Genomic DNA, 27,760 nt, shown 5'->3' on the forward strand with positions numbered 1-27,760 from the left:
CCTTCTTTTCATTACAGCCCGACTAACACAACTCGGCCAGAGGAGAGTGATGACTACAATGGACGAACCTCACACACAATTCCACATTCACAGTTACACACATACCCATCCAGTGACATACACACACAAAAACTGTTGTCCTGCACCCCACTGGCTGGGTCATCGCCAACAGGACACTATTAACCACAGTTCTCTAGCTGATCCCATGATGCCTCAGTAACTTGTTGCAATACTAATACTAACCATACTGCTTTTCTAACGACTAGATCGGACTGCTCGGTTTATTAGGTCAGTTTACTACACTACAATACTCTCATTCATTTCTAGTTTTTACAGTCCACTTGCGGTTATTATAAGACCGCGTGTGTTGGATCACTACGCATGCTGATGCGGCACCTACTATGACTAGTGACGCGGCGTGCACCCGGGTACACTTTCAGTTTGAAGCTTTTTTGTTTTTTAAGAGATAAGAAGCTTAGCTCACCAGTCGCTAACACACGTAAGCACCTAACTACAGTAGAGTCCAGTACCCACCCGTTGATGGCAGTAGCGATTGTCTGCTGCACCACAGTGTGGGGGAACAGTGCATTTCATTCCAAAGACTTCTGAGGGTTTTAGTTTTTTTGTGTGTGTTTTGGAGACGCCTCCTAACCGGTGTTGGACAAACAGCTTTAATATCAGCCTCATCGCCAAGATACGAAGTCTGAGCGTTTGTGTGTCCGGTATTGTACGGTCATCCATTTCAGTAGGAAGGTGTGTGTGTGTGTGTGTGTTGCACTTGTTTAATCTTGGTGCTAAGACCTCATCAGTCCGAGTCTGAATCAGGGACCTGTTTTCATTCGAGGTGTGTGTGTGTGTGTGTGGGGGTCCTGTTTGTCTCTCACTGGGATATTTGTCATCAAAAGTAGCATGATATAGCTTGTATCGTCACTCTCCAGCCACGCCAACTGTATGTGTTGAGATACTGTATGGGTAATTTGTATCTCATAGGAAACTAACACGCTATGCTAAGCAGACACTTTTATACTGTTCTTTTTATATATAGTGTGTGTGTGAAGTTTTGTCATTTCATCGGGACAGCTGGTTTGTGAAAGAGTATGTGGAGATGACAGGAGTAATTTAATGTTGATGCCGCAGTAACCCCTCTGACTGAAACGGTGGACATTACCAGAAAGTGGCGTCCCGTATTCTCTCTCTGTCCCTTAAGTCGGCATCTAGTCACAACGGCCTTTGGAAACAATCTTATTGTCCAATGAAATGACTGTTGTTGATTAGGTTTCTGTTTCTTGTGCGGGGGGGGTTGCACTGAATTGCCCAGAGTGCTCATAGTGAGAAACTGGTGCCTCTCTCCCGTGTCAACGGGGCCAGCAGGATAAATTTGCCCCCAGGATATGGGAACAAAATCCACATAAAGAACCCCCCTTCCTCTCCCTTTCCCCTTTGGAGAGGAAACAAGAACAAACACTACCTGAACCCCCCCAAGACCCTTTACATTGGCCTCCGACAAAGACTGAGTTTAGACAGGGCTGGTGACCGTTCACCAAGCGACCACTTTGTGCTTGGATTATTGCGGAGCTGTTTTTCCTGGAAGTGGTAAAGAGGTTGAACAAAGGGCGGAGCCTTGGGCGTCTGCTAAAGACTGACATATAGGTCAGAGGTCAGGGGTGATGTCGTTGAGTAACCGGCCTCCGGGATCCTTCAAGTTTATTTTTCAACTTTCCGGGGTGGAAGACAGGCGGCGGGTGGGGGGGGGGTGCAGATCTCTGGCTGTGGAAACATGGTTCCACCAGACCAGGGCATGGCAGTAAACATTGAATGGCCCAGTAGCTCCATGTCAATCAGTAACTGGCCCCGTGCTGCCCCCCAACCTACTAATCAACCCCTAGCACAGAGGGAGGGGGTAGAACTCGTCCCAAACCACTGATACCAGATCAGGTATTTTTTCCATCCCCTTAATGGTTAAAGTCAGCATTGGAGTTAGGGTAATCTAATCCTAAATATGTGGTTAAGGTCAACTTTAACCAAGAGTGCCTACATGCAACAGGGTTGCTACAGGGGTCAGAGAATCAAAGGTTGCTGGTAAAAAAATGACTAAGAGGTCAACGTTTCTCTCCACTGCAAGACCGTCTGGGAAGCCACTCTCTCTGGTTAGACAGGTTTTTGTGGGCTTGGTTTAGTTTATGTCAGCTTCATGTGTTTGCTTTTACATGATGGTTTCAGATGCATTGAATTTGATGAGGCAGGGAGAATGCCTAAGTGCTACTTACTGTAGCACACTGGGTGCTGTCATGCTTTGTTGTTGAGAGGATAACTATAGTACGCAGTTGTCAATCACCCAGCTGATGGTATCACCCACCTCTTGGAAGTCCGGTGGCCATTTTTTGTGTAACAGTGCATCCACTCCCACCAACGTTATAGCTTCCATACGAAGTGCATTCCAGTGACACACTAACTAACAGTTGGCTATATGCTGCATTACATCAGCTGCACAAGACCCCAAGACTAGACCAAGAGGTTACCTGGAGCCCGTTTGTGTCTTAGTGCGGCTGTGGAGCCCATGGCCCAGTTTCCCAAAAGAGTCTTAAAGAGCGACTGGCCCTAAAAAGTAGCATCGGTGTAGCATCGGTGTGAGTCGGAAGCATTTATTTTACTGTCAAAATTGACTACAATGTGTAAACAGAATAATTTTGGTCATAAAGTTAGTCTTGTCCAAAACGGAGATTTGCGAGATAGGAAAAAAAACGGTATTACACAGAATGAAAAGTACCATAACAGTTTTCCATAGGTTGGGTTTATTTGAATCCTTCCCACAGCTGGCTGCACTCAAGTAATCATCAATTCTGAGTGCAGCTGCACCATGACCCAATGAAATGTTCATGATCAATTTGGTTTGACTTTGGATATCCTTATGGGGCAAGTTAGGGACCATCAGTAAATTACACAATGTACATGGGACAATATTTGAAATGTTCAAACCAACTATACAATGCAGAAAACCAACTATAAATAATATCGCAATATTGAAAGCAATTAATGAGACACCTAAAAGATGTGCAACATGAAAATATTGTCCCAGTTACATTGTGTAATTTATTGACAAACTCATTTTGCCACGGTCGCGTACCAGCTAGCTGAAGCTAATTCAGGAAACGATTTTAGCGAACTCTTCCCTCCTGCGAACACGCACAAGAGACACACATCAAACCACACCCCGACTGAATTCAGTCCTGGCCGCTAGTATTTACTAATGAACTGAATCTAAAACGAGGACAAATCAGGAAGTGCAGTTCATCGTTAGAATCTTCATAGGAGCATCGTTAAATCGCCAAGCTGTTTCCCAAAACCATTACTAAAGTCGCATTTGAAATCGACTGCCTCAGAACAGTGAAGTGTGTCGTTAGATGCTTAAATTATTATTATTATTTTTTTTTTTTTTACCCATCCTGGTCACTTTATACACAGACCAGAAGATGTCATCTACACAGAATTCGAGATGTTTATCTGTCACTGTGAACGCAGATAACTTCAGACCGAAGTTGACTGCTAAGTTGACCGCGAAGGATACAAATATGCATCAAATGAAAACCGAGTTGACTGCATTAAAATATGAATACAGAAACTATGCTTATAAAAGCTACATACATAGGCCTGTTTATTTAAATCATATTGAAATCCATTTCATGTTCAATCAATTGAGTTCTATTTAGCTGGCTAGTCTGTCTGCAATTTTTGCCTCTACATTTCATGTGTAATGTGCGCAATGATATGCCAAATCTGTGATTTGTGCATTATTATTGGTTAAGCATTAGAATAAACCACCTCAATATTTGCAGCCATTCGGTGATCATCTCTCTAGGAGCTGACCGGTTGTCAGTATTGTGAAATAATTATGTTAAGGTAGGATATGAATAGAGAAAGCAGCCTCTCTTTTTATCCTATAGGCATCGACACTTGCTCCAACGACGCACTTGGCGAACGTTCTTTCTGCGTGGTGTTTTGGGAAACGCATGTTACATCTTCGGCCGTTGCAGGGACGATGCATCGGTTAAAATACTTGTACGCCTAAATTCCATCGCTACTAGGAAACCAAGCCCTGAAGTGTCTCCCTGGTATTTCTCCTCCCTTCAAGTAAATATTAAGAGTGTGTTGGACGAACTCTGCACTCCGTGTCTGTGTGTCAGTCAGAGTCCACATGTACGTCTGCAGCATTGAGCTACAGACTGGTCCTGATATAAACGTTCTGAGAACAGACAAATCAATGTGAAACAAAACAGAAAAAAAATCAAGAAAGCGAGAGGAAAATAGATATGACTGTAAATGATAGAAGACTAGAGCAACTATTATCTGATTTACATGTCCATTCTCATGTTTTATTTGTTGCTTTTTTCCCCCTTTGATTAGAATTATTATCTAAGAATTACTGTAGTATCATCGGTGAAATCTTTCTTCTTTGCTAGGCTTAGAACTTGCTTGTGATTGATAATGACAATGTATACCTTGTAAAAAAAACAAAAAAACTAAACGGTTAACAAATCAGAAAAAAAAGACAAAAAAACGTCAAAAAGTGATCAGTCCGAGGCCAAGGTAAAGGACTCTTGTTTCTTTGTGTTTTTATTTTTTTAATAGCAACTTATCACTGTGTGATATTTTGTACATCATATTAAGCGGTATTCAAACAATTTCCTCTAACTACAAGGGATAAGAGACCTGCTTTTTATTGAGTTTGTTTTATTATATATATTTTTGGAACTGCATTCTAGCTTGTATCAAATTACAGATTTTCCTTCTCTTTACTTTGCGGGTCTCGTGTTGTATGTCATTAAAGAAGAAAAATACAAAAAATTCTAATAAAATAACGATTTTTGTACAGTGAATTGAGAGCAGTGTTGTCATTCATTGTATCATGACAACTGTAATTGATTACTGTATTACTACATATTAATTATCAACTTAATGATACATGGTTTCTTTATTTATGTTATTTTTAAATTTCTCTAAATTATATATTTTTAACCCCTTTTTCAATTACGATCTTTTCTCATGGCTGCAACTCTCCAACAGGCTCAGGAGATGCGAAAGTCGAGTCATGCGTCCTTTGAAACATGACCCGCCAAACCGTGCTCCTTAAAACACGCTCGCCAGCTGCACCAATGTGTCAGAGGAAACACTGTTCAACTGACGGCCGAAGTCAGCCTGTCCTTCTGTGCACCCTCTGAGACTTCTAGGAAGATTTAAAGCCACTTAACCCCAACATTTCTCCAAGTTTTCCCCATTATTGCAAAGCCCTAGTTATTTTGTTGCTTTGACAAAGTCATTTCTAAAGATCATTATTTATTAGTGATTCATTTTACCGCTTAAAATAAAAACTTTCACAAATTTTAAGTTACGTTAAGTGGACTGAACTCTCATTTTAATATGGTGAAACTAATTCCTTTTTAAATCTTTTTTTTTCTCCAAAAGAAACATTGAACATAAAATAATTCAATCCTAGCATGAAATCATTACCTGGTTCTACTCTTTTTGGCCATTTTGTGGTGGAAAACTGAGCGTGTCGAGCATAATACGTCAACCGTGATGCCCATAGCATAGCTCGACAGGCTAGAAATGTTTTAACGTTCTCCCTGTCACAAGGAGCTTTATCGCTGATGTAAGATGGCGTCGTCAACCCTGTTACTTTGCAAGTATTTTTTATTTACTTATTTAAAACTTCTTGAGATAGGGAAAGCATGTTTTTTTTATTCAGTTTATCATGTGCTCTTTATGACAGAGTGTAAACATTTGCAGAAATCAAACAGGTTTTTTCCAGCACCAAGTTGCACTGCCCAAAAGGGACTAATTTCGTGGAGCGACCCAATACGCTCTTCTCTCCCTCACCTGACTTCTCTTCAGACCAGGAATGCCTGAAGTACCCGTCTTCTAACCCGGTCATTGCCAATTCTGCAACTAGACCGTTTTTACAGGGCTCTAGGAAAAGATACAACAGGACCCACAGCAAGCAAGTGACCAAGGGATTGTTAACGAACAAGCCACATTAACATGACTATCTTGACAGCCACCTGCTACCCATGCTCTGGAGAAGACAACCCAGAAATATCAAGCTCACAGCACCCCTTCCTGAAGACGAGCAAGGCCGGTTTTATTAGTTATGTGATGAAGATCAAAACAGACCTTGGATCTGTTCCAGTGTTATGATTATGTCAGAGACTCTGGGGGATACACCTCCCTCTAGTGGCCCTTAAAGGAGGTACAACTCAGAACAACCATCGATAAGAAAGTGCTTCTTACAGTAGGTTTATTGTGGCCACGTCTCTTATTTAAATTAGCATCATCTATGGCTAATGACCTATATCTAAATAATTGTTTTTCACAATAAGCAATTATACGTTGAACAGATATTAAACAAAGAGTACCTACCACAAGTTATAAACTGAGTGAACTTTCAAAAGTAATTTTTTACAGCTCTTTTCTACTTCACTGAGTAGAATGGTAGTTGCACTGTAGGTGTGGTCCTACATTCGAATCAGAGAGAGGCCTGAATGTCATTGGCACTGCCAAGAGGGTGAGGAGAGAGAACAAAAAGCAAAGCCACAGAGAAAAGAGGAATAGTGTTTTAGAGGGAGAGAGATAAATATTTGTGTGCAGTTCCCCTCGGGCTAGAATAAGAAGAGCCCAGCTGTTAGAGAAGGAGTAAACAAGACAAAATTACTGCAACATAAAACATAGAGCATGGGAGAAGACCAGGGAGTGGGAGGGACTGACATGGGCTTATCCAGAGCTCTCCTCCACCCATTGGCCGAGAGTTGTGTCAGTCATATCACTTCCTCCTTGGCTGTTGCAAGTTCAGAAAGGAGGGAGAGGGAGGTACTCTCGGTCTTGCTTTTCTACAGAAAAATAGTTAACTCGGCTGAAACTGAAACAGGACAAGACTTGTTAAAGAAAAGCACCACCAGGCTGTCTCCTTCATTCTCTCAGTTTCCTGCTCAAGGAAGCCATTTTGTACAGGCTGGAGTCTAAGGACAACAAACTTTTCCCCCCCTTCTTTCTCCTTCCTCAAGTGTTTCCTGTGAAAATTGAGACTTTCTCATCAGCAGAACAACTTCTTCACCCGAGAAGGAGGAGCGGTGGGTAGGAGGGGAGAAGTTTTTCTCAGTCTGTTTCTCACGCTTGCCTCGCCGGGATAATGAAAGAAGAAGTGTGAGTGCAGATGACAATAGATCAAGAGGGAGAGATAGAAAGAAAGAAAAGAAGAAGCAGGTCTTCCTGGATAGGGATCTCCTCCTGACTCCTCTGGGAGAAGGGGTGGTCACAGGGCAGAGACTAGCGGTGTGTATTTGTCTGTGGATCACCGTGTCGACACCCTCGCTCTCCTGCTCTTTTGAGGGAGGTAGAGCGTGCGCGTGTGTAGCGAGGGATGGCCAACGCCAGCCCCTGTATGTCGTCGGGACCCCTATCCCAGGTCTTCTTCCACACGGGGGGCCCCTCTCCCCCAGGCTCTGTGGTGATGCAGCAGGGGACCCCGATGGCCGTGCCTCTCTCCCCTGCTCACGGTGGTCTCCCCCCTGTGGAACTGGGGGCTGGGCTGGGCCCTGGGGGGGTTGCCAATTCCTACGTGCCCCCCACCCCAGCTGGGGTCTCCTTCATCATCCAGATTGGGCTGACCAGAGAGTCAGTGCTGCTGCCCCAGACCGCTGACCTTGCCTACGTCAAACAGATTGCCTGCTCCATTGTCGACATCAAGGTGAGAGCACAAGCTGTGTGTGTGTGTGTGTGTGTGTGTGTGTGTGTGTGTGTGTGTGTGTGTGTGTGTGTGTGTGTGCAGCCTGGCCTCAGAGCCATACGAAACATACTTGACGTATTTCTGAGCATCTCCAAGATGTATGGTCTAGTTACTTTAGACAGAAACAAAAGTAGGGAGGTTGATCAGGGAGGATGGGTGGGCGTACTCTGTGACAGTCTAGCAATCCAAAGGTTGTTTGTTTGAGTCGCGATGTGTCACATATTTAAGTACAGAATAATACGAATTGCTCTGAGACCATGTCGGCGTGTGTGAGATTTACCTACAGAATACTATATTTAAAAAAATATATATATATATATTTTTTAATATTTTTTATTTGACTATATTTGCCTGAATTGGTGTGTGTGTGTGTGTGTGTGTGTGTGTGTGTGTGTGTGTGTGTGTGTGTGTGTGTGTGTGTGTGTGTGTGTGTGTGTGTCGTGTTTATCTGTTTAGTAATCGCCGATGAGCCCTAAATGCCAGTGCTATCTTTATCCAGCTGTCTCTGACATCTCATAGCTAATGATGAGGAATTTTGGCAGTGAATGTCTCTCCCTCTCACACACACACACACACACACACACACACACACACACACACACACACACACACACACACACACACACACACTGAGTACATCCAGGTGCCATGAAGTGACGTATAGATGTATATGATTTTGTCTCGAAGTCCAGCAGTTGATGACATCCAGGCAAACACTGTTACATCACTGTGACAGACCATGAGCTAATAATGTCACAAAACCAGGACACCTACCAGGCCACTCTAATTACGACAAGTACCCCTGCTTGAGCCTCCCATGTCTGAAAAGATCCCTTCCATAATCTGCATTCGCAGTCCCAATTTATGAGATGCATTTAAAGCCGCTGATGATGTTTTGGTTGTGCTCAGAGTGGCACCAATCTCTGTGCATCAAAAGGAAAGGTAAACAATTACTGAGTAATCCGCCGTGGTGTCTTACCATACAGCCAGGTTTTTTACCTGGGCCATGCATGTGCAGTACAGGGAAGAAGGCGGCCATTTTGCAGCAGCCAGCAGGAGCGCATAATCCTCAAGTCAGTGTCTGGCATGAGAGGCGTTGGTTTCTCTCAGCCAATTACACTCTGAGATGGTTAGATTACCAGATTTCCAAGGCCAGTCGCTGGAGGTTGGCCAACAGCAGCTTGAAAAATGTGCAACGGGGTAGCTGTTCCAGGAAACGCTGCTTTCCCTAATCTGTTTATTGTTTTGCGGGAACAAAATATTGTTTTGCGGGAACAAAATCAGCTCCACGCCTGCCCCTTCATATCCCTGTGACGGGTTTCAGAAGTCCCTGTGTCAACTGTAGATGTTTATGCTAGGACTCCCCTTTTCTCCCCCTTCGGGAAACACTCTACCGTACTCGTCACGGTTCACATTTTAATGTCACGTGAGCGAGGACAGTGAGGTGCCTCTCTTGCAAGCGCTGAGCCCAACGATGCGGTCTTCAGCATCAAATGCGGCGCCACAAATAAACAGAACTCGAGAACACGCGGAAAATCAAGAAATAAGAAGAACACGAGAAGGTAAGAAGCTGTGTCACCGGGTCAGTTCCCATAACATGTTTCCAAGGTGCAGGGATACTGGAGTGACGGAGGGCATTATGCATCAGGGTTAAGGAGACTAAGGCATCAGGATGTGTGATAAACAAGAGTAGCAGCGAGCGTAATGGAAGATTGCATTGGAGTGTGTGTGTGTGTGTGTGTGTGTGCATGTTATGTGTGTGTTGGAGTGTCTGTGTGTGTGAGTGTGTAGAGTCCCGTGTGGGGCAGCCTTTATTGCTTGTGGATAGAAGCTGTTCCAGGCGTCTGTTGGTGTCAGACTTGATGCACCGGTGCCGCGTGGAGAACAGTCGATGGGTTGGGTGGCTGGAGTCTTTTAACGGTTTGCCGGGACTTTGTTTCACGCCGCTTGATATAGAGGGTCCTGGAAGGCAGGGAGCTCGGCCCCAGTGATGTACTGGGCTGTCCACACCACCCCCTGTAGCTCCATGCGATCCAGGGCGGTGCTATTGCCACACCAAGCAGGGATGCAGCCAGTCAAGATGCTCTCAATGGTGCAGCTGTAGAGCTTTTTGAGGATTGGAGGGCCCACATGCTAAACTTTTTCAACCTCCTGAGGGGGAAGAGGCGCTGCCGTGCCTTCTTCACGACTGTGCGTGCGTGTGGACCATTTTAAGTCTTTAGTGACTCCAACCAGAGGAACTTGACGCTCTCTACCCGCTCCACTGCAGGCCCGTCGGTGTGGATGGGTGCATGCTATTGGTTCAAAGGAGACTGGAGGGCCACTTTAATGAACACCAGCACCTGAAAACCAGTCAGTCAGTCCCCCTGTCCTTACATATGGATGGCATGACAGGGGCTTTGTATTTAGAGGGATTTCAGGTTTGGCAGTGTGTGTGTGTGTGTGTGTGCGTGTGTGTGTGTCAGGAGTAGGGGTGTTTTGTCACGGTTCCATCATTCCCTTCGGCGCTCCTCTCCCGTCCGTCTCAATCAGAAATGTTGAGTCACCAGCCACGGCCAGGCCAGGCTGCTCTCTCTCTCTCTCTCTGTTTATTTAACAGCCAGCCAGCCTCGCTGTGTTCCACTGACACGTTTTTCCATTAACTTCAGAGCCTACAATATGTAGGAGGACACTCTCTTTCCCTGCCCTCCAGCCCCTGCTCCTAGTGGCATGAGATCAAATAAGACCTTAACACTAGTGCTGTGTATGTCTGTTCAACCCTGAAACAGCAGAACACTATTCAGTGATTTGTGGACAGGCATCATTCCATTCCCTCCTCCTACTCTCATCTTCTCTCTCTCCTTCCTTCATTCTCTTCTTCCCAAAAGCTGTTATTCTCTCTCCGCCTCCCGTCCTCCCTTCCTCTCCCCCATCCTCACCTCTCTCCCCTATCTGCTCCTCTCTTCCCCTGTCCTTCCCTCTCTTCTTCTCACATCTGTTCTTCCCTCCTCCTCCTCTCCCTTCCTCCCCACTCCTCCTCTCCCCATCACTCTCCCTGCTAGTGGTGGCCCATTGTCTGACAGATAAAGAGGAGGAAATGAGGCCTGTTTCCTCTTGGAGTCCACTCCGTCCGGGGGCGATCCACGTCCTCCTCCTCCTCCTCTTCCTCCTCATCCTTCCACCTCCATCCCCTCCCGTCGTCCTCCACGTATTCCCCCAGGGCGCCTCCCCCTCTCTCTGGGGTTGGTGGGAGACGAGGTAGGGTAGGGGGAATTTGGTGCTGACCGTTGGGCAGATCTCTCTCATTGTTTCCGGACAATTGGGGTCTATTGAGCCTCCACTCCCAGTGTGTTGCTGAGTTTCATACGGTAACTCTGACTCATAGAGACCACCCCCGCTTCCCATTGATCCGATGCTAATACGGACTTCCTGTGAAGCCACAGGATCAAACGTTAAGTCCCCATAAGACCATGGCTGGAAGGCAAACCTACGGGACAATCTACAGTAATAATGTGTGTCGGGGATGTTGTACTGCATGCTAGAGACGTTTTAATGTCGCAAACAAGCACCAGTTGAAAATTGGTAATTTGTGTCTCGTCATAGAGCCATTCAGTCCCATGTGGCTGTGAGCTTGTTGTGTCTCTTTCATCGGCCAATCAAGTCTCACTCTGCCAAGAGGTGTGTCTATTCAAGCTGATCCTTAACTCTCAGACCAATAACCTGTTTACTAATTGATGAATACTAGTAATGAATGGTGCGTGTGTGTGTGTGCGCGCGTGAGACTGGGGAGGGCCGACCTGTCGAGGCTTGACTGTGTCATTTGAAGTGTTACCATAGTTTCATCACGAACGACAGATGATTGTTGTGACAGGATTGTAATAACTGATGCCTGAACGTTGCACAGATCCTTGGCACTGAGGTTGGTATGGTTATTCACTAAGGAAACACTAGCAAACTCACCCTTCATTGGTTTTCCGCAGACGGAGAGAAAATACTCTCAGGATCACAGATTTCTACTGTAAGTCAACGTTGTTTGCTTGCTATTTAGGTTTCAAAATTTAGCATGGCAATGCCCCCGTGTGCAAAGAGAGGTGTGTTTTTAGTGTAGGTGTCTGTGATTCTCAGTCTCGCATACAACATGTGGCCACCCTCACTACTCCTGCACTCCAGAGTGGCATCTGTAGTGAACGAGGCTCACGGAGTGATAGAGAGGAATGGAGAGACAGAGAGAAGAAAGAGTTTAAAATGTACAAAAATATATTAAAACACACTTAATTAAGGGGAAAAGCGAGGGAAAGACAGAGAGCAATTGAAATGTGGAACTGTACACAGGAAGAGGTGTAGCGATTTGGACAGGTGGGCCATATCCCCCCCCCCCTTACACACACACACACACACACACAGCTGCAACTGAAAGTCCCTGGCCATTGTTTCCACCTCCGTTCTGGAATGGGCAGTTTCTTTATCTGCCTCCCTGGAGGAGCTGGGCCTGGGAATGTGATCACACACACACACACACACTATCTCCTGTTTACCTCCGTCTCTCTTTTACGCACGCACACACACACACACACACACACACACACACACACACACACACACACACACACACACACACACACACACACACACACACACACACACACACACACACACACACACACACACACACACACACAGACAGAGTGGTGTTGTCATACTTGAGCGAAAGTAAAGATACCTTTTTAATATAAACGACTAAAGTGAAAGTCCCCAGTAAAATACTACTTGAGTAAAAGTTTAAAAGTATTTGGTTTTAAATGTACTTCAAGTATCAAAAGTAAAAGTAGAAATAGTTTCAAATTCCTTATATTAAGCAAACCAGACTGCACAACTTTCACGTTTTTTATTATTACGGATAGCCAGGATCACACTCCAAACCTCTGTCAGGTATACTCCTCTCCGGCCTCTAGGTCATCGGCCTGCTGATTATCCCGCACACCTGTCACCATCGTCTCGCGCCTCATGACACTCACCTGGACTTCCATCACCTCCTTGATTACCTGTCACTCCCCTTGGTTCTTTCCTCAGGTGTTAGTGACTCTGACTCTGTTTCAGTTTCATGTCTGTTCGTGTTTCTTGTTTTGTATTATGTTTTCATTTATTTATTCAATTATTCACTCCCTGAACTTGCTTCCCGACTCCCAGCGCGCACGTTACAACCTCAGACATAATTTACAAACTAACCATTTGCGTTTATTGAGTCCGCCAGATCAGAGGCAGTAGAGACGACCAGGGTGTTCTCTTGATAAGTGTGGGAATTGGGCCATTTTCCTGTCCTGCTAAGCATTCAAAGTGTAACGAGTACTATTGGGTGTGAGGGAAAAATGTATGAAGTTAACTTCTTGACGCTACCCATCCCTGTCGCGGGATCATTTTCGTCAGCAACCGCTGAATAGCATAGCGCAACAGTCAAATAATATTACAAAAAAATATTCATATTCATGAAATCACAAGTGCAACATTGCAAAACACAGCTTGGCCTTTTGTTATTCCACCTGTCGTCTCAGATTTTGAAATGATGCTTTACAGCGAAAGCAATCCAAGCGTTTGTGTAAGTTTATCGATAGCCTAGCATAGCATTATGTACACTTAGCATCAGGACGCTTGGTCACGAAAATCAGAAAAGCAATCAAATGAACCGTTTACCTTTGAAGATCTTCGGATGTTTTCACTCACAAGACTCCCAGTTACACAACAAATGTTCCTTTTGTTCATTAAAGATAGTTTTTTTTACCCAAATGTTTGTTTGTCGCGTTATGTTCAGAAATCCACAGGAAAGAGCGGTCACGACAACGCAGACGGAAATTCCAAATAGTCTTCATAATGTCCACAGAAAAATGTCAAACGTTTTTTATAATCATTCCTCAGGTAGTTTTTAAAACATATATTCGATAATATATCAACCGAGTGTGTAGGTTTTTCAATAACAGCGGCTTTACTCTGTGCAAAAACTCACTCTGAGAGCCCCCACCTATCCACTTACGCAATGTGATCTTTCACGCACATTTTTCAAAATAAAAGCCTGAAACTATGTCTGAAGACTGTTGACACCTTAGGGAAGCCAGAGAAAAAGGAATCTGGTTCATATCTCTTTAAATGGAGGATAGGCATGCATAGGAACAGAAGGGTTTCAAAATAAGAGGCACTTCCTGATTGGATTTTCCTCAGGGTTTCGCCTGCAATATCAGTTCTGTTATACAATATTTTGACTGTTTTGGAAACTTTAGTGTTTTCTATCACAATATGTAAATTATATGCATATTCTAGCATCTGGTCCTGAGAAATAGGCTGTTTACAGGAGGTTAAAAGTACATCATTTCCTTTAGGAATGTAGTAAAGAGAAAGTAAAAGTAGTCAAAAATAGAAATGGTAAAAAATATATATGGTAAAGTACATTTCCCCCACAAAACAACTTTAAGTAGTTATTTAACCCTTTGACGCGTATCAACACACAGGTGTGATTTTTCAAAATACACCACTGCACACACCACACACAGGCAGGAGCGCACACACACACACACGCAGTAAATAATCTTTGCGCGTGCACACACACTGCACCGCCAGTCCTGATCGTGACGAAAAGGGTCCAGCCTGATGGACAACGTTAGATTGTGTGGCGGAAGATAATCCTCTAGCATTCAATATTATTGCTGTTATTGTAGCTACATGACGACTCCGCCAAATCCAGGTCTGTCTGTCTCAACCAATCCAGCCCTCCGAACGATTGGTCTGCGTGTATCACATATGTTCATTTGATACATTTTGATCTTGTTCTAACCCATTTTGGTTGTGTGTGTGTGTGTGTGTGTGTGTGTGTGTGTGTGTGTGTGTGTGTGTGTGTGTGTGTGTGTGTGTGTGTGTGTGTGCGTGTGTATGCGTGTGTATGCGTGTGTATGCGTTTTGGGAGCCCTAAATTAAATTGTATTTGTCACACGCGCGGAATACAACAGGTGTACATTATAGTGAAATGCTTACTTTACAAGCCCTTAACCAACAATGCAGTTTTAAGAAAAATACCTAATAAAAGAAAAAATAAAGAAATAAACAAAGTAACAAATAATTAAAGAGTGGCAGTAAAATTACTATAGTGAGGTTATATACAGGGGGGTACCGGTACAGAGTCAATGTGCAGGGGCACCGGTTACTTGAGGTAATATATTCAAGTAGGTAGAGTTATTTTAGTGACTTATGCATAGATAATAACAGAGAGTAGCAGCAGCGTAAAAGAGTGAAGGGGGGCAATGCAGATAGTCTGAGTAGCCATTTCATTAGATGTTAAGAAGTCTTATGACTTGGGGGTAGAAGCTGTTTAGAAGCCTCTTGGACCTAGACTTATCAGACCAATTCGCTAAACCCAGGCAGGTGCACAGCTCAGTGAGTCAGGAAAGCATTAGCGTGGTAGCACAATGGTCTGAGCCGCCACACCTTTACTACACCACAGTTTTATGCAGACACACACACAACCAGCAGGCTTCTAGAGGAAATGGTGTCCCATATTGAAACGACAGCTTCCGCCATTGATCCACACAGCGCTCCCTTACCCAAACCCCGTACTCTTCCCTCTCCCCACTCTGTTCATTTGCATCATAGCAGAGCAGCTCGGAGCAGCTTTGCATGAACGTACAGTGTTTCCTGGCGGGCATTAGCAGGCAGCATACTCCTCCATTTGACTATTCAAAGCACTGCTAATAACATGTCCACTTATCAATTAGAGGAGGGGGAAAGGGAGAGAGGATGACAGAGAGAGAAAGAGAGCGATATAAAGGGGTATTGATAGGGATTGAGAGATTTAGAAAGAGGGCGAGAGAGAGAGAGAGCGAGAGAGGAAAAGGACATTTACAGAGATTGAGAAATAGTGAGAGAGAGAGAAAGCGAGAGATGGGAAGCAAGGTTCAGGCCATACACTGCTAGGATCAAGGGGAATGCTGTGGTTTTGTACCTAGTTTGAAGCCATGGTTTTCTAGAGTTGAGCAATCGTTCTTTTAAGCGCTATGAAAGTGGACTTGATCATTTCGAAAATGTTGAGGCCCGTCCGTCACTCACTTAGTCGAGGTAGTAACAACCTTGTCAATGTTTTTCTACAGAAGGTGTCAAAGGCTGTATAGTAGGTCCATACTTACTGTTACTGTAGAGCCCTGCAGTCCAGATCACCCCGAGACATTATAATACTAATCCAATGATTTAGCTCTGCTAAAAACCCGTTTTGTACCATAATCCAATTTGAGGCAACAGCAGCAGAAGCATTCGGGGGCATGTTACTATGCTAAACCCTCCCAGCTGGTCCGGCAGGCAGGCAAGCAAGCAGGCAGGAAAATTCCTCACATTTCCAGGGCAGCAGACGGAACACACAGGGCTCTTTGAGAGCAGGGAGAGAGCTCTGTGGATCAGGGGCAGACAGACCTGTGCACTTCTATCTCTTCAGACAACAACGCTCACTCACGTAAATGCCATGAATCCCTAACCCAGTTGGTATACATTCAAACCCGAGGAAGGGAGTCCTAAAGGTGCACTATTCAGAAATGGCTCTGCCATTTCCTGGTTGCTAGAGTTCCAATTTCCGTTTGGTGACGAAACAAGCAAGTGTCGATTAGAGAATCGTTGTACCATTTAAACCGCTGTGAAATATGCCACATGGCCATAAGTATCGTCGAACATCTCATTCCAAAATCACGGGCATTATTATGGAGTTGGTCCCCGCTTCGCTGCTATAACAGCCTCCACTCTTCTGGGAAGGCTTTCCACTCGACGTTGAAACATTGCTGCGGGGACTTGCTTCCATTCAGCCACAAGGGCATTAGTGCGGTCGGGCACTGATGTTGGGCGATTCCAATTCATCCCAAAGGTGTTCGATGGGGTTGAGGTCAGGGCTCTGTGCAGGCCAGTCAAGTTCTTCAACGCCGATCTCGACAAACCATTTCTGTATGGACCTCGCTTTGTGCACGGGGGCATTGTCATGCTGAAACAGGAAAGGGCTTTCCACAAAGTTGGAAGCACAGAATCGTCTAGAATGTCATTGTATGCTGTAGTGTTAAGATTTCCCTTCACTGGATTATATCCTGCTTCTAGAGCAGCCGTGCTGCTGCTCCAGTTTCAACTGTTCTGCCGTATTATTATTCGACCATGCTGGTCATTTATGAACGTTTGAACATCTTGGCCATGTTCTGTTATAATCTCCACCCGGCACAGCCAGAAGAGGACTGGCCACCCCACATAGCCTGGTTCCTCTCTAGGTTTCTTCCTAGGTTTTGGCCTTTCTAGGGAGTTTTTCCTAGCCACCGTGCTTCTACACCTGCATTGCTTGCTGTTTGGGGTTTTAGGCTGGGTTTCTGTACAGCACTTTGAGATATCAGCTGATGTACGAAGGGCTATATAAATACATTTGATTTGATTTGGAACTAAGGGGTCTAGCCCGAACCATGAATAACAGCCCCAGACTGTTATTCTTCCTCCACCAAACTTTACAGTTGGCACTATGCATTGGGGCAGGTGGCGTTCTCCTGGCATCCACCAAACCTCGATTCGTCCATTGGACTGCCAACTTTAAAGGCGTGATTCATCACTCCAGAGAAAGCGTTTCCACTGCTCTACAGTCCAATGGCGGCAAGCTTTACACCACTCCAGCTGATGCTTGGCATTGCACATGGTAATCTTAGGCTTGTGTGCGGCTACTTGGCCATGTTATTGTGCTGAGGTTGCTTCTAGAGGCAGTTTGGAACTGAGTAAATAGTATTTTTACTCACTAAGCTCTTCAGCACTCTGCGGTCCCGTTCTGTGAGCTTGTGTGGCCTACCACTTTGTGGCTGATCCATTGTTGCTCCTAGACGTTTCCACTTCCCAATAACAGCACTTACAGTTGACCGTGGCAGCTCCAGCAAGGCAGAATTCTGAAGAACTGACTTGTTGGAAAGGTGGCATCCTATGCCACGTTGAAAGTCACTGAGCTCTTCAGTAAGGTATTTCTGCTGCCAATGTTTGTCTACACATGCCTGTGTGCTCGAATTTATACACCTGTCAGCAACGGGTGTGGTTGAAATATCCCAATCCACTCATATGAACGAGTGTCCGCACACTTTTGTATGTATAGTGTATATTTTCCATATCCCAAAAAATATTGTATTTTCAGCTGTTTGAAGCTGGTGTACAAAATCGAAAGTAAAAGACACACAAACAAAAGAACTGAAAGCATAAAAATAGCACACATAGAACAGATCTACCTCTTCTTAGACTTGCTTTCAATGACAATGACAGATCTGAAACTCACATTTCATTTTTAGGTGAATTTGCTCAGATCGGCCCATATCGCAGGTTCAACTTAGATGCCGTTTCTTTTTGAGACGCTGCCTGGACGATGTTCTTCGGTGCTTTCCAGGAAAAGCCGTGTTTGCTCTGGAGGGTCTGGGGCGGCCTTTTTCTACAAGGTCACGGATGGTATCCGTGGTTACCAGGCACGGCAGCAGATACTCAGAGGGTTACGTGTGTGTCGGTGCTGGTCCGCGACGTGTATCGGAGGCCTACGTAGGCACGCACTCACGCACACGCACACACACTCTACCGCACTCGGGGAACCTGAGGTTAGAGAAGCATTTAGTAAATACACTTAACACTGAGGCTGGCACTGCCGTGACTTTCATAAAAAGAGGAAGGAGGGGACATAGATGATTATCATAGATAGATTATATGAGAGAAAGATATAGGTGTGTCATGTGGGTCTTCAACCCTCTCGGTCTCGTGCGCTGGGCTCACAGTGAAAAGCTGTTCAACCGTGGCTAATTACTTTGAGTATGTGGGCTGACAAACGTGATTTATCCCAACTAGTGGTTTCCCTCTTCTATGGGTTTTCTAACATGCTCCTTTGATTTTGTTAGAGCCGTGGCAGTGTGGTTTGAGTAAGAATCGCACGGTAGAATAATAAGAATCGATCATGTCATAATACATTTAGCAAACAAAAAAAGTGATCTTTTAATTTACAGTCTGTGGAAACTGTGAGAACAGAAAGGGTCAGAACTTGTGTGAAGCATCACAGCGCAGTTGAGAAATAAATGTCAAAAAGAAATTCAATATGGATGGTGTTAAGTGATAGATGGGGAGGGGTTGAATGGTGCTGAAGGGTGGGACTAATAACAAGAAAACCAACGTGAAATGTATAGAGGTTCAGAAATGTTGTGAAACGGCACAGTTAAAAATATACGCCAAAGGGAAATAAAACTGGTTGGACTTCAGAAATAGAGGAAGGCCAGGACTAAAAACAAACAAAAGATAACTAATGTCAAATATAGTGGGTCTGTAAAATGTATATAGTATGTATCAGCTGGAAATAGAAGCCTATCTATCTGCAGTATTAAAGCTCATCTCCCACCTAAAAAAACCACCAAAAAATACACAGGAAGTACAGAAACGTTAAAGATCAATTCTACAGAAGTCGGTATGTAGTTTCATATCCACATTACAATCCAATATGAAGCAATACCAAAATGGCCGCCATATGACAAGAAGGGTTTAGTGTAAGAGTTAAGGTTGGTGTTTTAGTAATGGGCCGTGTTAGGTAAGCCTGACGACAATGGGGTCAGTGTGCTAGCTGGCTGGGTGGGGTCACCCTTGTCCGCCTGGGGCTGTTTTGGGACTGAGCCTGAGGGGGTGAGAGGACTGCCAGACCGGCTGGGGGAAGGGATGGGGGGTGGGAGGGCAGGAGAGGAGCTACCTCAAGTAGGTAAACAAATTACATTAGGGCTGAGGAGAGGACTCTGGCAGTGGAAAGACAAGAGTGGAGAGAAAATGGGAGAGAGAATTGGGAAGGTTAGGGAGAGAGATGAAGTCAGAATGAAATGATTTGTTTCTAGTATTATGCTGGGAGCATCACTAGAAGGGAGCATCACTAGAAGGGAGCATCACTAGAAGGGAGCATCACTAGAAGGGAGCATCACTAGAAGGGAGCATCACTAGAAGGGAGCATCACTAGAAGGGAGCATCACTAGAAGGGAGCATCACTAGAAGGGAGCATCACTAGAAGGGAACGCTGATGTCCCTTGTAAAAATGTCTAGACAAACTCTTTGTAGAGGGGAGTGCTGACATTAGTCATGTGACTGGAGCTGCAGCACTAGCCTGCATCTCTCTCTCTATCTTGTTCTCTCTCCACTCACTCACTCACTCACTCACTCACTCACTCACTCACTCACTCACTCACTCACTCACACACTCACTCACTCACTCACCACACTCACCACACTCAATCTTGTTCTCTCTCCACTCTCTCTCACTTGTTCTCTCTCCACTCTCTCTCACTTGTTCTCTCTCCACACTTGTTCACACACACACACACACACACACACACACACACACACACACACACACACACACACACACACACACACACACAGAAGCAGTGAAAACCCCTCCATCCTGACCTGGGAATGAGGGATGAAAACCAGAACGGGTTATGGGAGGAGGGAAGGAACAAAAGCAGAGGGAGGAGAGGGAGCCTACATAAAGGGAATGACTCACAGCCCAGTAATGTGTCCATTGTGGTTCCCAGTGTGGATGGGGAGGAATGTGTGTGTGTGACCACCGACCATGCACTCCCAGCACGCCTTGGGAATGTTCAGCAAACACATGTTGTGCAGTGTTCTTTTGAGATCTCTCTGGAGAGTCCCATCTATAACACCCGGCCTGCTGAGTGGAGGTGGGATGGAGGGAGGAGGAGGCGTTTGTCGGGAAAAGAAGAGGGGGTCTTTCTATCTTCTTTACATTTTGCCCATCTTAATCTCCTCCTCTTCCATCTCTTTTCCTGCTCTACAGATGCAGGACCTTCATTTGATCCCCCTGTTGTTGCACAGCAGGAAATGTAAACTTGTTGTGCATTGAAGGTTTCAAAAGGCTTCTAAAGTTTGCACTTTCCATGTCAGACTTGACTTGACCCAACTAAAAAATGTATCAACCCCTATGAAAAATGTCCATGAACAATAATCCACACAGCAATTCACAATTTCCTGTTGCTGCAGGTTTACTTTCTTGCTGTGAGAAACATGGTCAAATGAAGATCCTACATCGGTATGCTTCGTACACCTGTTCCTCTCTCATATCCCTGACTCCTTTACTTTCTCTCTTTTTTCTTTTTCTTTCAGGTCTCGCTCTCCATCACCGTTTTTCCCTCTCCCTCCTTCTCTTGTGAATAAAGAAAGCTGTGCTCAGTTCCGAGTGTGTAGAGCGAGGCCCGGGGGGATCAGGGGCCAGGTTCCTATCGGCTTACCTGGCCGGGCAGAGGGAGAGGCAGGCCCACAAAAGCCCAGTCCAGTGCAGCGGAGCGCAGCTCCTTTATCCCCAGCCCCCCCCAGTCTGGACACGGCTCTCATATTACCTCCCCGCTCCCCCAGAGCAGAATGAGACGCTTTGTCGCCGAGCCCCCACCCGAGACCAGCCCCCTCTAACACACCGATCCCACCAAACAAACTTAAATGCATGTGTACCCACACATGGAAATGAACACAGACTTTGCTTATAGCGTATGAGCTATCCCTCTCTCCTACGCATAATCCTCCCGTTTCATAAGAGACACCTCACAGGACTGGGCTGCTGGTTTCTGTGTACTATAATAGCTAGGTGTGTGTGTGTGTGTGTGTGTGTGTGTGTGTGTGTGTGTGTGTGTGTGTGTGTGTGTGTGTGTGTGTGTGTGTGTGTGTGTGTGTGTGTGTGTGTGTGTGTGTGTGTGTGTGTGTGTGTGTGTGTGTGTGTGTGTGTAAAATATGCCAGATGTTGTTGTGGGGGGAGGCCAGAGGGGGGAGCTTATTTTGGAAGTGGGTTGCTTTTTCAGCAGACCTTTGCTGACAATTTACTGAAATGCCAGCCCCTTGTGTTACACCTTAATAGCTTTGGTTATCAGCGCAAGCCTGTGGGGCTGATATTCAGGAGTCTCAGCCATGTACTTAGGCTGACAGTATGTGGCCTTCAGATTGCAGGCCTGAATAAGCAGCTAGCGAGTTAACGCTCTGTGTCGGCTTTGCTGTGTGGAGAAGGTACTATCTGTATCCACAAGTGTCCAGATATCCATGTCCTTTGAAATGGTTGAATCCTTCTCAACTGTAAAGTGATTTGTGGATTTAAATAAAGTATTTAATATGTGTGTGTGTGTGTGTGTGTGTGTGTGTGTGTGTGTGTGTGTGTGTGTGTGCGTGCACGCGTGTGTGTGTGCACGCTTGTGTGTGTGTGTCTGTAGAGGATATTGGTCAAGTTATTAATATAAATGATTAATTTATCTTGTTATAAATCGGGGCACCAGTCCGTTATTGGACAAAAATGACCTTTTTAAGAAGACCTGACCCATGATCTTAACAATTGCACAATAAGAACAAAATGTGAACAAGAGTACAAATGGATTTATCTGAAGGTATATCGGAGGAGCCTAATATCAGACTCATGAATTCGTACTGTTCTTTAGAGTGTTTTGTATCAGAGAAACAGCAGGCAAAATACAAAAGCTGAATAATAAAAAGAGTAAGATTGAAGGATGATAATGGCAGATGATATAGGAAGGGGAAAAAGGTGAATTCAATAGGTTGTTTACCAGCAGTGTTAAGTGTTAGAGGATAATACTGTCAATTTGCATAGAGCAACATTTACATACTCAAGACTATACTTAATTAACAGGTCAAGCAGGTGCATACCGCGAAAGAGTATGGTCTGTGAATTATGAATGGAGGAAGCAACTTAAAAAGGGCAAGTAGTGGTTTGGTTATAATGTTAAAGTTACCTAATGAGCTACATATTACACGTCATGCCAATGCTAGGGAGAGAAAGGGACATTTGCTGTATAGTTACACTCAATTGATGGAATGGGGGTCATTGGTCAGATGACAGTGCTGCCGCACTATCTGACAGTAACCCTTAACCCGTTAACCTTAACCTCAAACCCTAACCCCTAGCCTATCTTACATTAGCCACCTAGCTAACATTAGCATTAGCCACCCAGCTAACGTTAGCAACAACAGATTGGAATTTGTAAAATATCATACATTTAGCAAATTTGTAATACATCATACGAATTGTAATTCGTAACATAGAGTATCACACAAAATGGATGATGGATGTCCACAAATGAATACATATCATACTGATGGTAGTGTCTCGGATTTACGGTAACTATGTTACGTCTACCCCTGAGTCCAGGTTGGATATGTTGGTCCATTGTTGAATAAGTAGACCTGTTTTCTTAGGCTTGCCACGTTATGTGGTCAAGAGGAGGTATATGAATCTGGACTTTTATTCCCTTGTTGTATACTGGAGCAAAAATGATTCCAGCTTGGGCTCTTCCGGTTTGTGTAGAATATGTCATATAGCCCTGGATCCAGATAGCAGGCTGATTGGCGCCATATCCTGGCCCTGCTGGTCAAGATTGGCACTATTGGTACTAGATGTGGGCATATCTGTATTTGCACTCTGGTGTGTGTGTATCTGTGTTGTCACGCTTGTGTGTGTGTGTGTGTGTGTGTGTCATCAGTTTTTCCACTCCTCTCCCACTCCTGTCCTGCTGGTTTACAGAGCGTGTTCTGGTATGCAGCAGCCACGTCAGGAATGTAAACCTGTGTGCCTTTCCATGCCCTACTCTCCATGACGAAGTTCAGACAGAGCACTGCCTCATACTTCCTTCCACGAGTCAGCGAAAAAAGGCGCGTTCACTGAACAAGAACACATAAATAGCATTCCTCTCTGTTTGATGAGTAGACTAAATTAGCTGCATTAGCTAATTAAGTGAAAGGTAAACAAATAAAATGAAATATAGTTAGCTCTCTCTACTGCTTCTCCTGCATTTTTGAACAAATTAATTTGCTCAAAACTGTTAAACTATTGCCTTTCTCTCTCTTTGACTCAAGTACATACCACACACTACGCACTGCGGTGCTAGCTTGCTGTAGCTCATGCTTTCAGTACTAGATTCATTCTCTGATCCTTTGATTGGGTGAACAGCATGTCAGTTCATGCTGCAAGAGCTCTGATATGTTGGAAGACGTCCTCCAGAAGTTGTCATAATTACTGTGTAAGTCTATGGAAGGGGGTGAGAACCACAAGCCTCCTAGGTTTTGTACTGAAGCCAATGTACCCAGAGGAGGACGGAAGCTAGCTGTCCTCCGTATACACCATGGCGATACCCTATAGAGTGCTGTTGATGCTAATGTAGACCTTCATTGCAAAATATTGTGTTTCAATCAGTTATTTGGTGACGTGAATATATTTAGTATAGTTTTATCTTAAAATTATAACCAAGGTTTCACAATTTTTATTTATATTTTTATGAAATTCACTGAGTAGGATGGTCCTTTCCTTCCTCAGAGGAGGAGCCTCCACTGCATTACACAGCACTATGCCTATAACCATGTAGAGGGCAAATGTTAAAATCACATACTTAGGGTTAATATTACTATAACTTTATGTTAAGCTAGTGGTGAATAATTTGGTGTCCTACACATCTAGTCTCTGTTGCTCAATTCCAGGTTTTCTCTCTGAAACTTGGGCCAACAATCTGGCTATTAGGAGGCCCGGGCCTGTTTCTTCCTGTGTGTGTGTGTGTGTGTGTGTGTGTGTGTGTGTGTGTGTGTGTGTGTGTGTGTGTGTGTGTGGTAAGGCTGAATGTGAGGACGCAGGGGAATACTGCACTCAGGCTTGTGACACAAACACACTCTTCTTGCGAACGATCTGACTTCCTGTCTTCCAGAGAGTATTGGGCCTTGTGTCTAGGTGTAGTTAGTAGGTTTGGATATCAGCGATTCTGCAGTCCTCTCCCAGTTTGCAACAACCGGTCACTCTCACACTTCCACATCAGATTTATGGCATTAACAATAGGCAATATTCCTACCACCACCCTCCTCTCTGTTTTTCATTTTACTGTTGAAATTGGAAGTTTACATACACTTAGGTTGGAGTCATTAAAACTCATTTTTCAACCACTCCACAAATGCCTTTTCAACAAACTATAGTTTTGGTAAGTCGGTTCGGACATCTACTTTGTTCATGACACAAGTAAGTTTTCCAACAATTGTTTACAGACAGATTATTTCACTTATAATTCACTGTATCACAATTCTAGAGGGTCAGAAGTTTACATACACTAAGTTGACTGTGCCTTTTAAACAGCTTTGACAATTCCAGAAAATTATGTCATGGCTTTAGAAGCTTCCGATAGGCCAATTGACATAATTTGAGTCAATTGGAGGTGTACCTGTGGATGTATTTCAAGGCCTACCTTCAAACTCAGTGCCTCTTTGCTTGACATCACAGGAAAATCAGAAAAGAAATCAGCCAAGAATTGTAGACCTCCACAAGTCTGGTTCATCCTTGCGAGCAATTTCCAAACGCCTGAAGGTACCATGTTCATCTGTACAAACAATAAATAGTACGTAAGTATAAACACCATGGGACCACGCAGCCATCATACCACTCAGGAAGGAGACGCATTCTGTCCCCAAGAGATAAATGTACTTTGGTGTGAAAAGTGCAAATCAATAGATACAAAAGTATCTATATCCACAGTAAAACGAGTCCTATATCGATATAACCTGAAAGGCCACTCAGCAAGGACGAACCCTCTGTTCCAAAACTGCTATAAAAAAGCCCGACTACGGTTTGCAACTGCACATGGGGACAAAGATCGTACTTTTTGTCTGATGAAACAAATATCGAACTGTTTGGCTATAATGACCATCGTTATGTTTGGAGGAAAAGGGGGGATGCTTGCAAGCTGAAGAACACCATCCCAACCGTGAAGCACGGGTGTGGCAGCATCATGTTGTGGGGGTGCTTTGCTGCAGGAGGGACTGGTGCACTTCACACAATAGATGGCATAATGAGACAGGAAAATTACGTGGATAAATTGAAGCAACATCTCGAGTCATCAGCCAGGAAGTTAAAGCTTGGTCACAAATGGGTCTTCCAAATGGATAATGACACAAAGCATACTTCCAAAGTTGTGGCATATTGGATTAAGAACAACAAAGTGAAGGTATTGGAGTGGCCATCACAAGCCCTGATCTCAATCCTATAGAAAATGTGTGGGCAGAACTGAAAAAGTGTGTGGGAGCAAGGAGGCCTACAAACCTGATTCAGTTACACCAGCTCTGTCAGGAGGAATGGGCCAAAATTCACCCAACTTATTGTGGGAAGCTTGTGGAAGGCTACCTAACACGTTTGACTCAATTTAAACAATTTAAAGGCAATGCTACCAAATACTAATTGAGTGTATGTAAACTTCTGACCCACTGTGAATGTGATGAAAGAAATAAAAGCTGAAATAAATCATTCTCTCTACTATTATTCTGACATTTCACATTCTTAAAATAAATTGGTGATCCTAACTGACCCAAGACAGGTAATCTTTACTAGGATTAAATGTCAGAAATGGTGAAAAACTCAGTTTAAATGTATTTGGCTAAGATATATGTAAACGTCCGACTTCACCTCTATCTGTCATTCTCTCTCTCTCTCTCTCTCTCTCTCTATAAACTCTGACGTCACTGGCCTGTGCTGTCACTCTTACCCTGCCGGTGCTGATTCGGGGGCAAAGGGAGGACAGGAATAAAAGACATTCCTGTCGTCTGTTTCATCCCTCCGTCACAGTGACCTCACGGGGTTAAGAATAGCCCATGCCCCGCTAACCCACAATGAGAAAGGAGAAATTCCAGCTAGAGCCAAGCTGTTGTCAGGTGCTAATGAGGCTGCACGCTGACGTCTTTTACACCCCAGTCGCCACGGCAACGCCTCATTAAACACTTGTCCCTGTTTCAGTGGCAGCATGGTTCTCTTTCATGTCCTCTGTTAGGCCCCGTTCTAAACATGTCCCCACAGGACTTTCCCACTATGGAGGACTTTCCACGCCCTGTCTGGAGATACTCACACTCTCAGTGATGGGGTTTGGCATTGGTGCTGTGTACTGTACAGTGTGTTCAGCTGAAAAACGAGACATGGCTGTCTAAACAATGGATGTTGTTTGAGGAGGGTGTATGTTCCTCTTACCTTTAGAAGAACAGGAGGACAAAGCTATCGTGAGAACTATTCTGTTTCTGACTCTGTCGTGAAGCCATGTATGGCTATTGAAATATTGTACTGAGGAGCCTTGTTCACAACACAAGGCACGAGTTATGTTATTGATAAAAGCAACGTTTTGGATAGTTGCATAGTATTTAGGTAGAGGGAGGATAAAAGGGGTATTTTTGTGTCCCTGCGATCATAGATTGTGTGAAAATGTCATCACTTTGGCGATCTAAAGGCTGTCAGAATAGCTGGAGGGGTACACGGTAGTGTAACGACGTTCGTCTGTTGTAAGAAGAGAGTCAGACCGAAATGCAGCGTGTAGGTTACTCATGACTTAAATGAAAGAACGCGGTACATGAAATAACTGAAATAAGAAAACAACAAACGAAACGTGAAACTAATTACAGCCTATCTGGTGACTACAACACAGAGACAGGAACAAACACCCACGAAATACAAAGCGAAACTGAGGCTGTCTAAATACGGTTCCCAATCAGAGACAACGACAAGCACCTGACTCTGATTGGGAATCGCCTCAGGCAGCCAAACCTATACCACACCCCTAATCAGCCGCGATCCCAAATAATACAAACCCCAATACGAAACACAACATATAAACCCATGTCACACCCTGACCTACCCAAACATATAACAAAAACACAAAATACAATGATCAAGGCGTGACAGGTAGAGGTCGACCGATTATGATTTTTCAACGCCGATACCGATATTTGGAGGACCAAAAAAAGCCGATAACGATTAATCAAACTATTAGTATTTATTCATTTGTAATAATGACAATTACAACAATACTGAATGAACACTTATTTTAACTTGATTTAATACATCAATAAAATCAATTTAGCCTCAAATAAATAATGAAACATGTTAAATTTGGTTTAAATAATGCAAAAACAAAGTGTTGGAGAAGAAAGTAAAAGTGCAATATG

At 44.3% G+C, this 27,760-nt stretch overlaps 2 protein-coding genes across 2 annotated transcripts in view; both read left to right on the top strand.

The window, feature by feature from the left end:
• LOC118397143 (striatin-4-like) overlaps nucleotides 1-4,874 on the top strand; it is a 25,397-nt gene extending 20,523 nt beyond the window's left edge. The window contains exon 18 of the mRNA XM_035791630.2: nucleotides 18-4,874. The gene's annotated coding sequence lies outside the window, so the exon portion shown is untranslated. The remainder of the gene's footprint in view (nucleotides 1-17) is intronic.
• Nucleotides 4,875-5,732: 858 nt separating this feature from the next.
• Nucleotides 5,733-27,760, top strand: part of LOC118397147 (serine/threonine-protein kinase D2-like) — a 50,869-nt gene continuing 28,841 nt past the window's right edge. The window contains exon 1 of the mRNA XM_052467317.1: nucleotides 5,733-7,738. Coding sequence (XP_052323277.1) covers nucleotides 7,412-7,738 — 327 coding nt within the window. The 5' untranslated portion in view covers nucleotides 5,733-7,411. The remainder of the gene's footprint in view (nucleotides 7,739-27,760) is intronic.

This window comes from Oncorhynchus keta, chromosome 18, assembly GCF_023373465.1.
Source record: "Oncorhynchus keta strain PuntledgeMale-10-30-2019 chromosome 18, Oket_V2, whole genome shotgun sequence".
NCBI classification, from domain to species: Eukaryota; Metazoa; Chordata; class Actinopteri; order Salmoniformes; family Salmonidae; genus Oncorhynchus; species Oncorhynchus keta.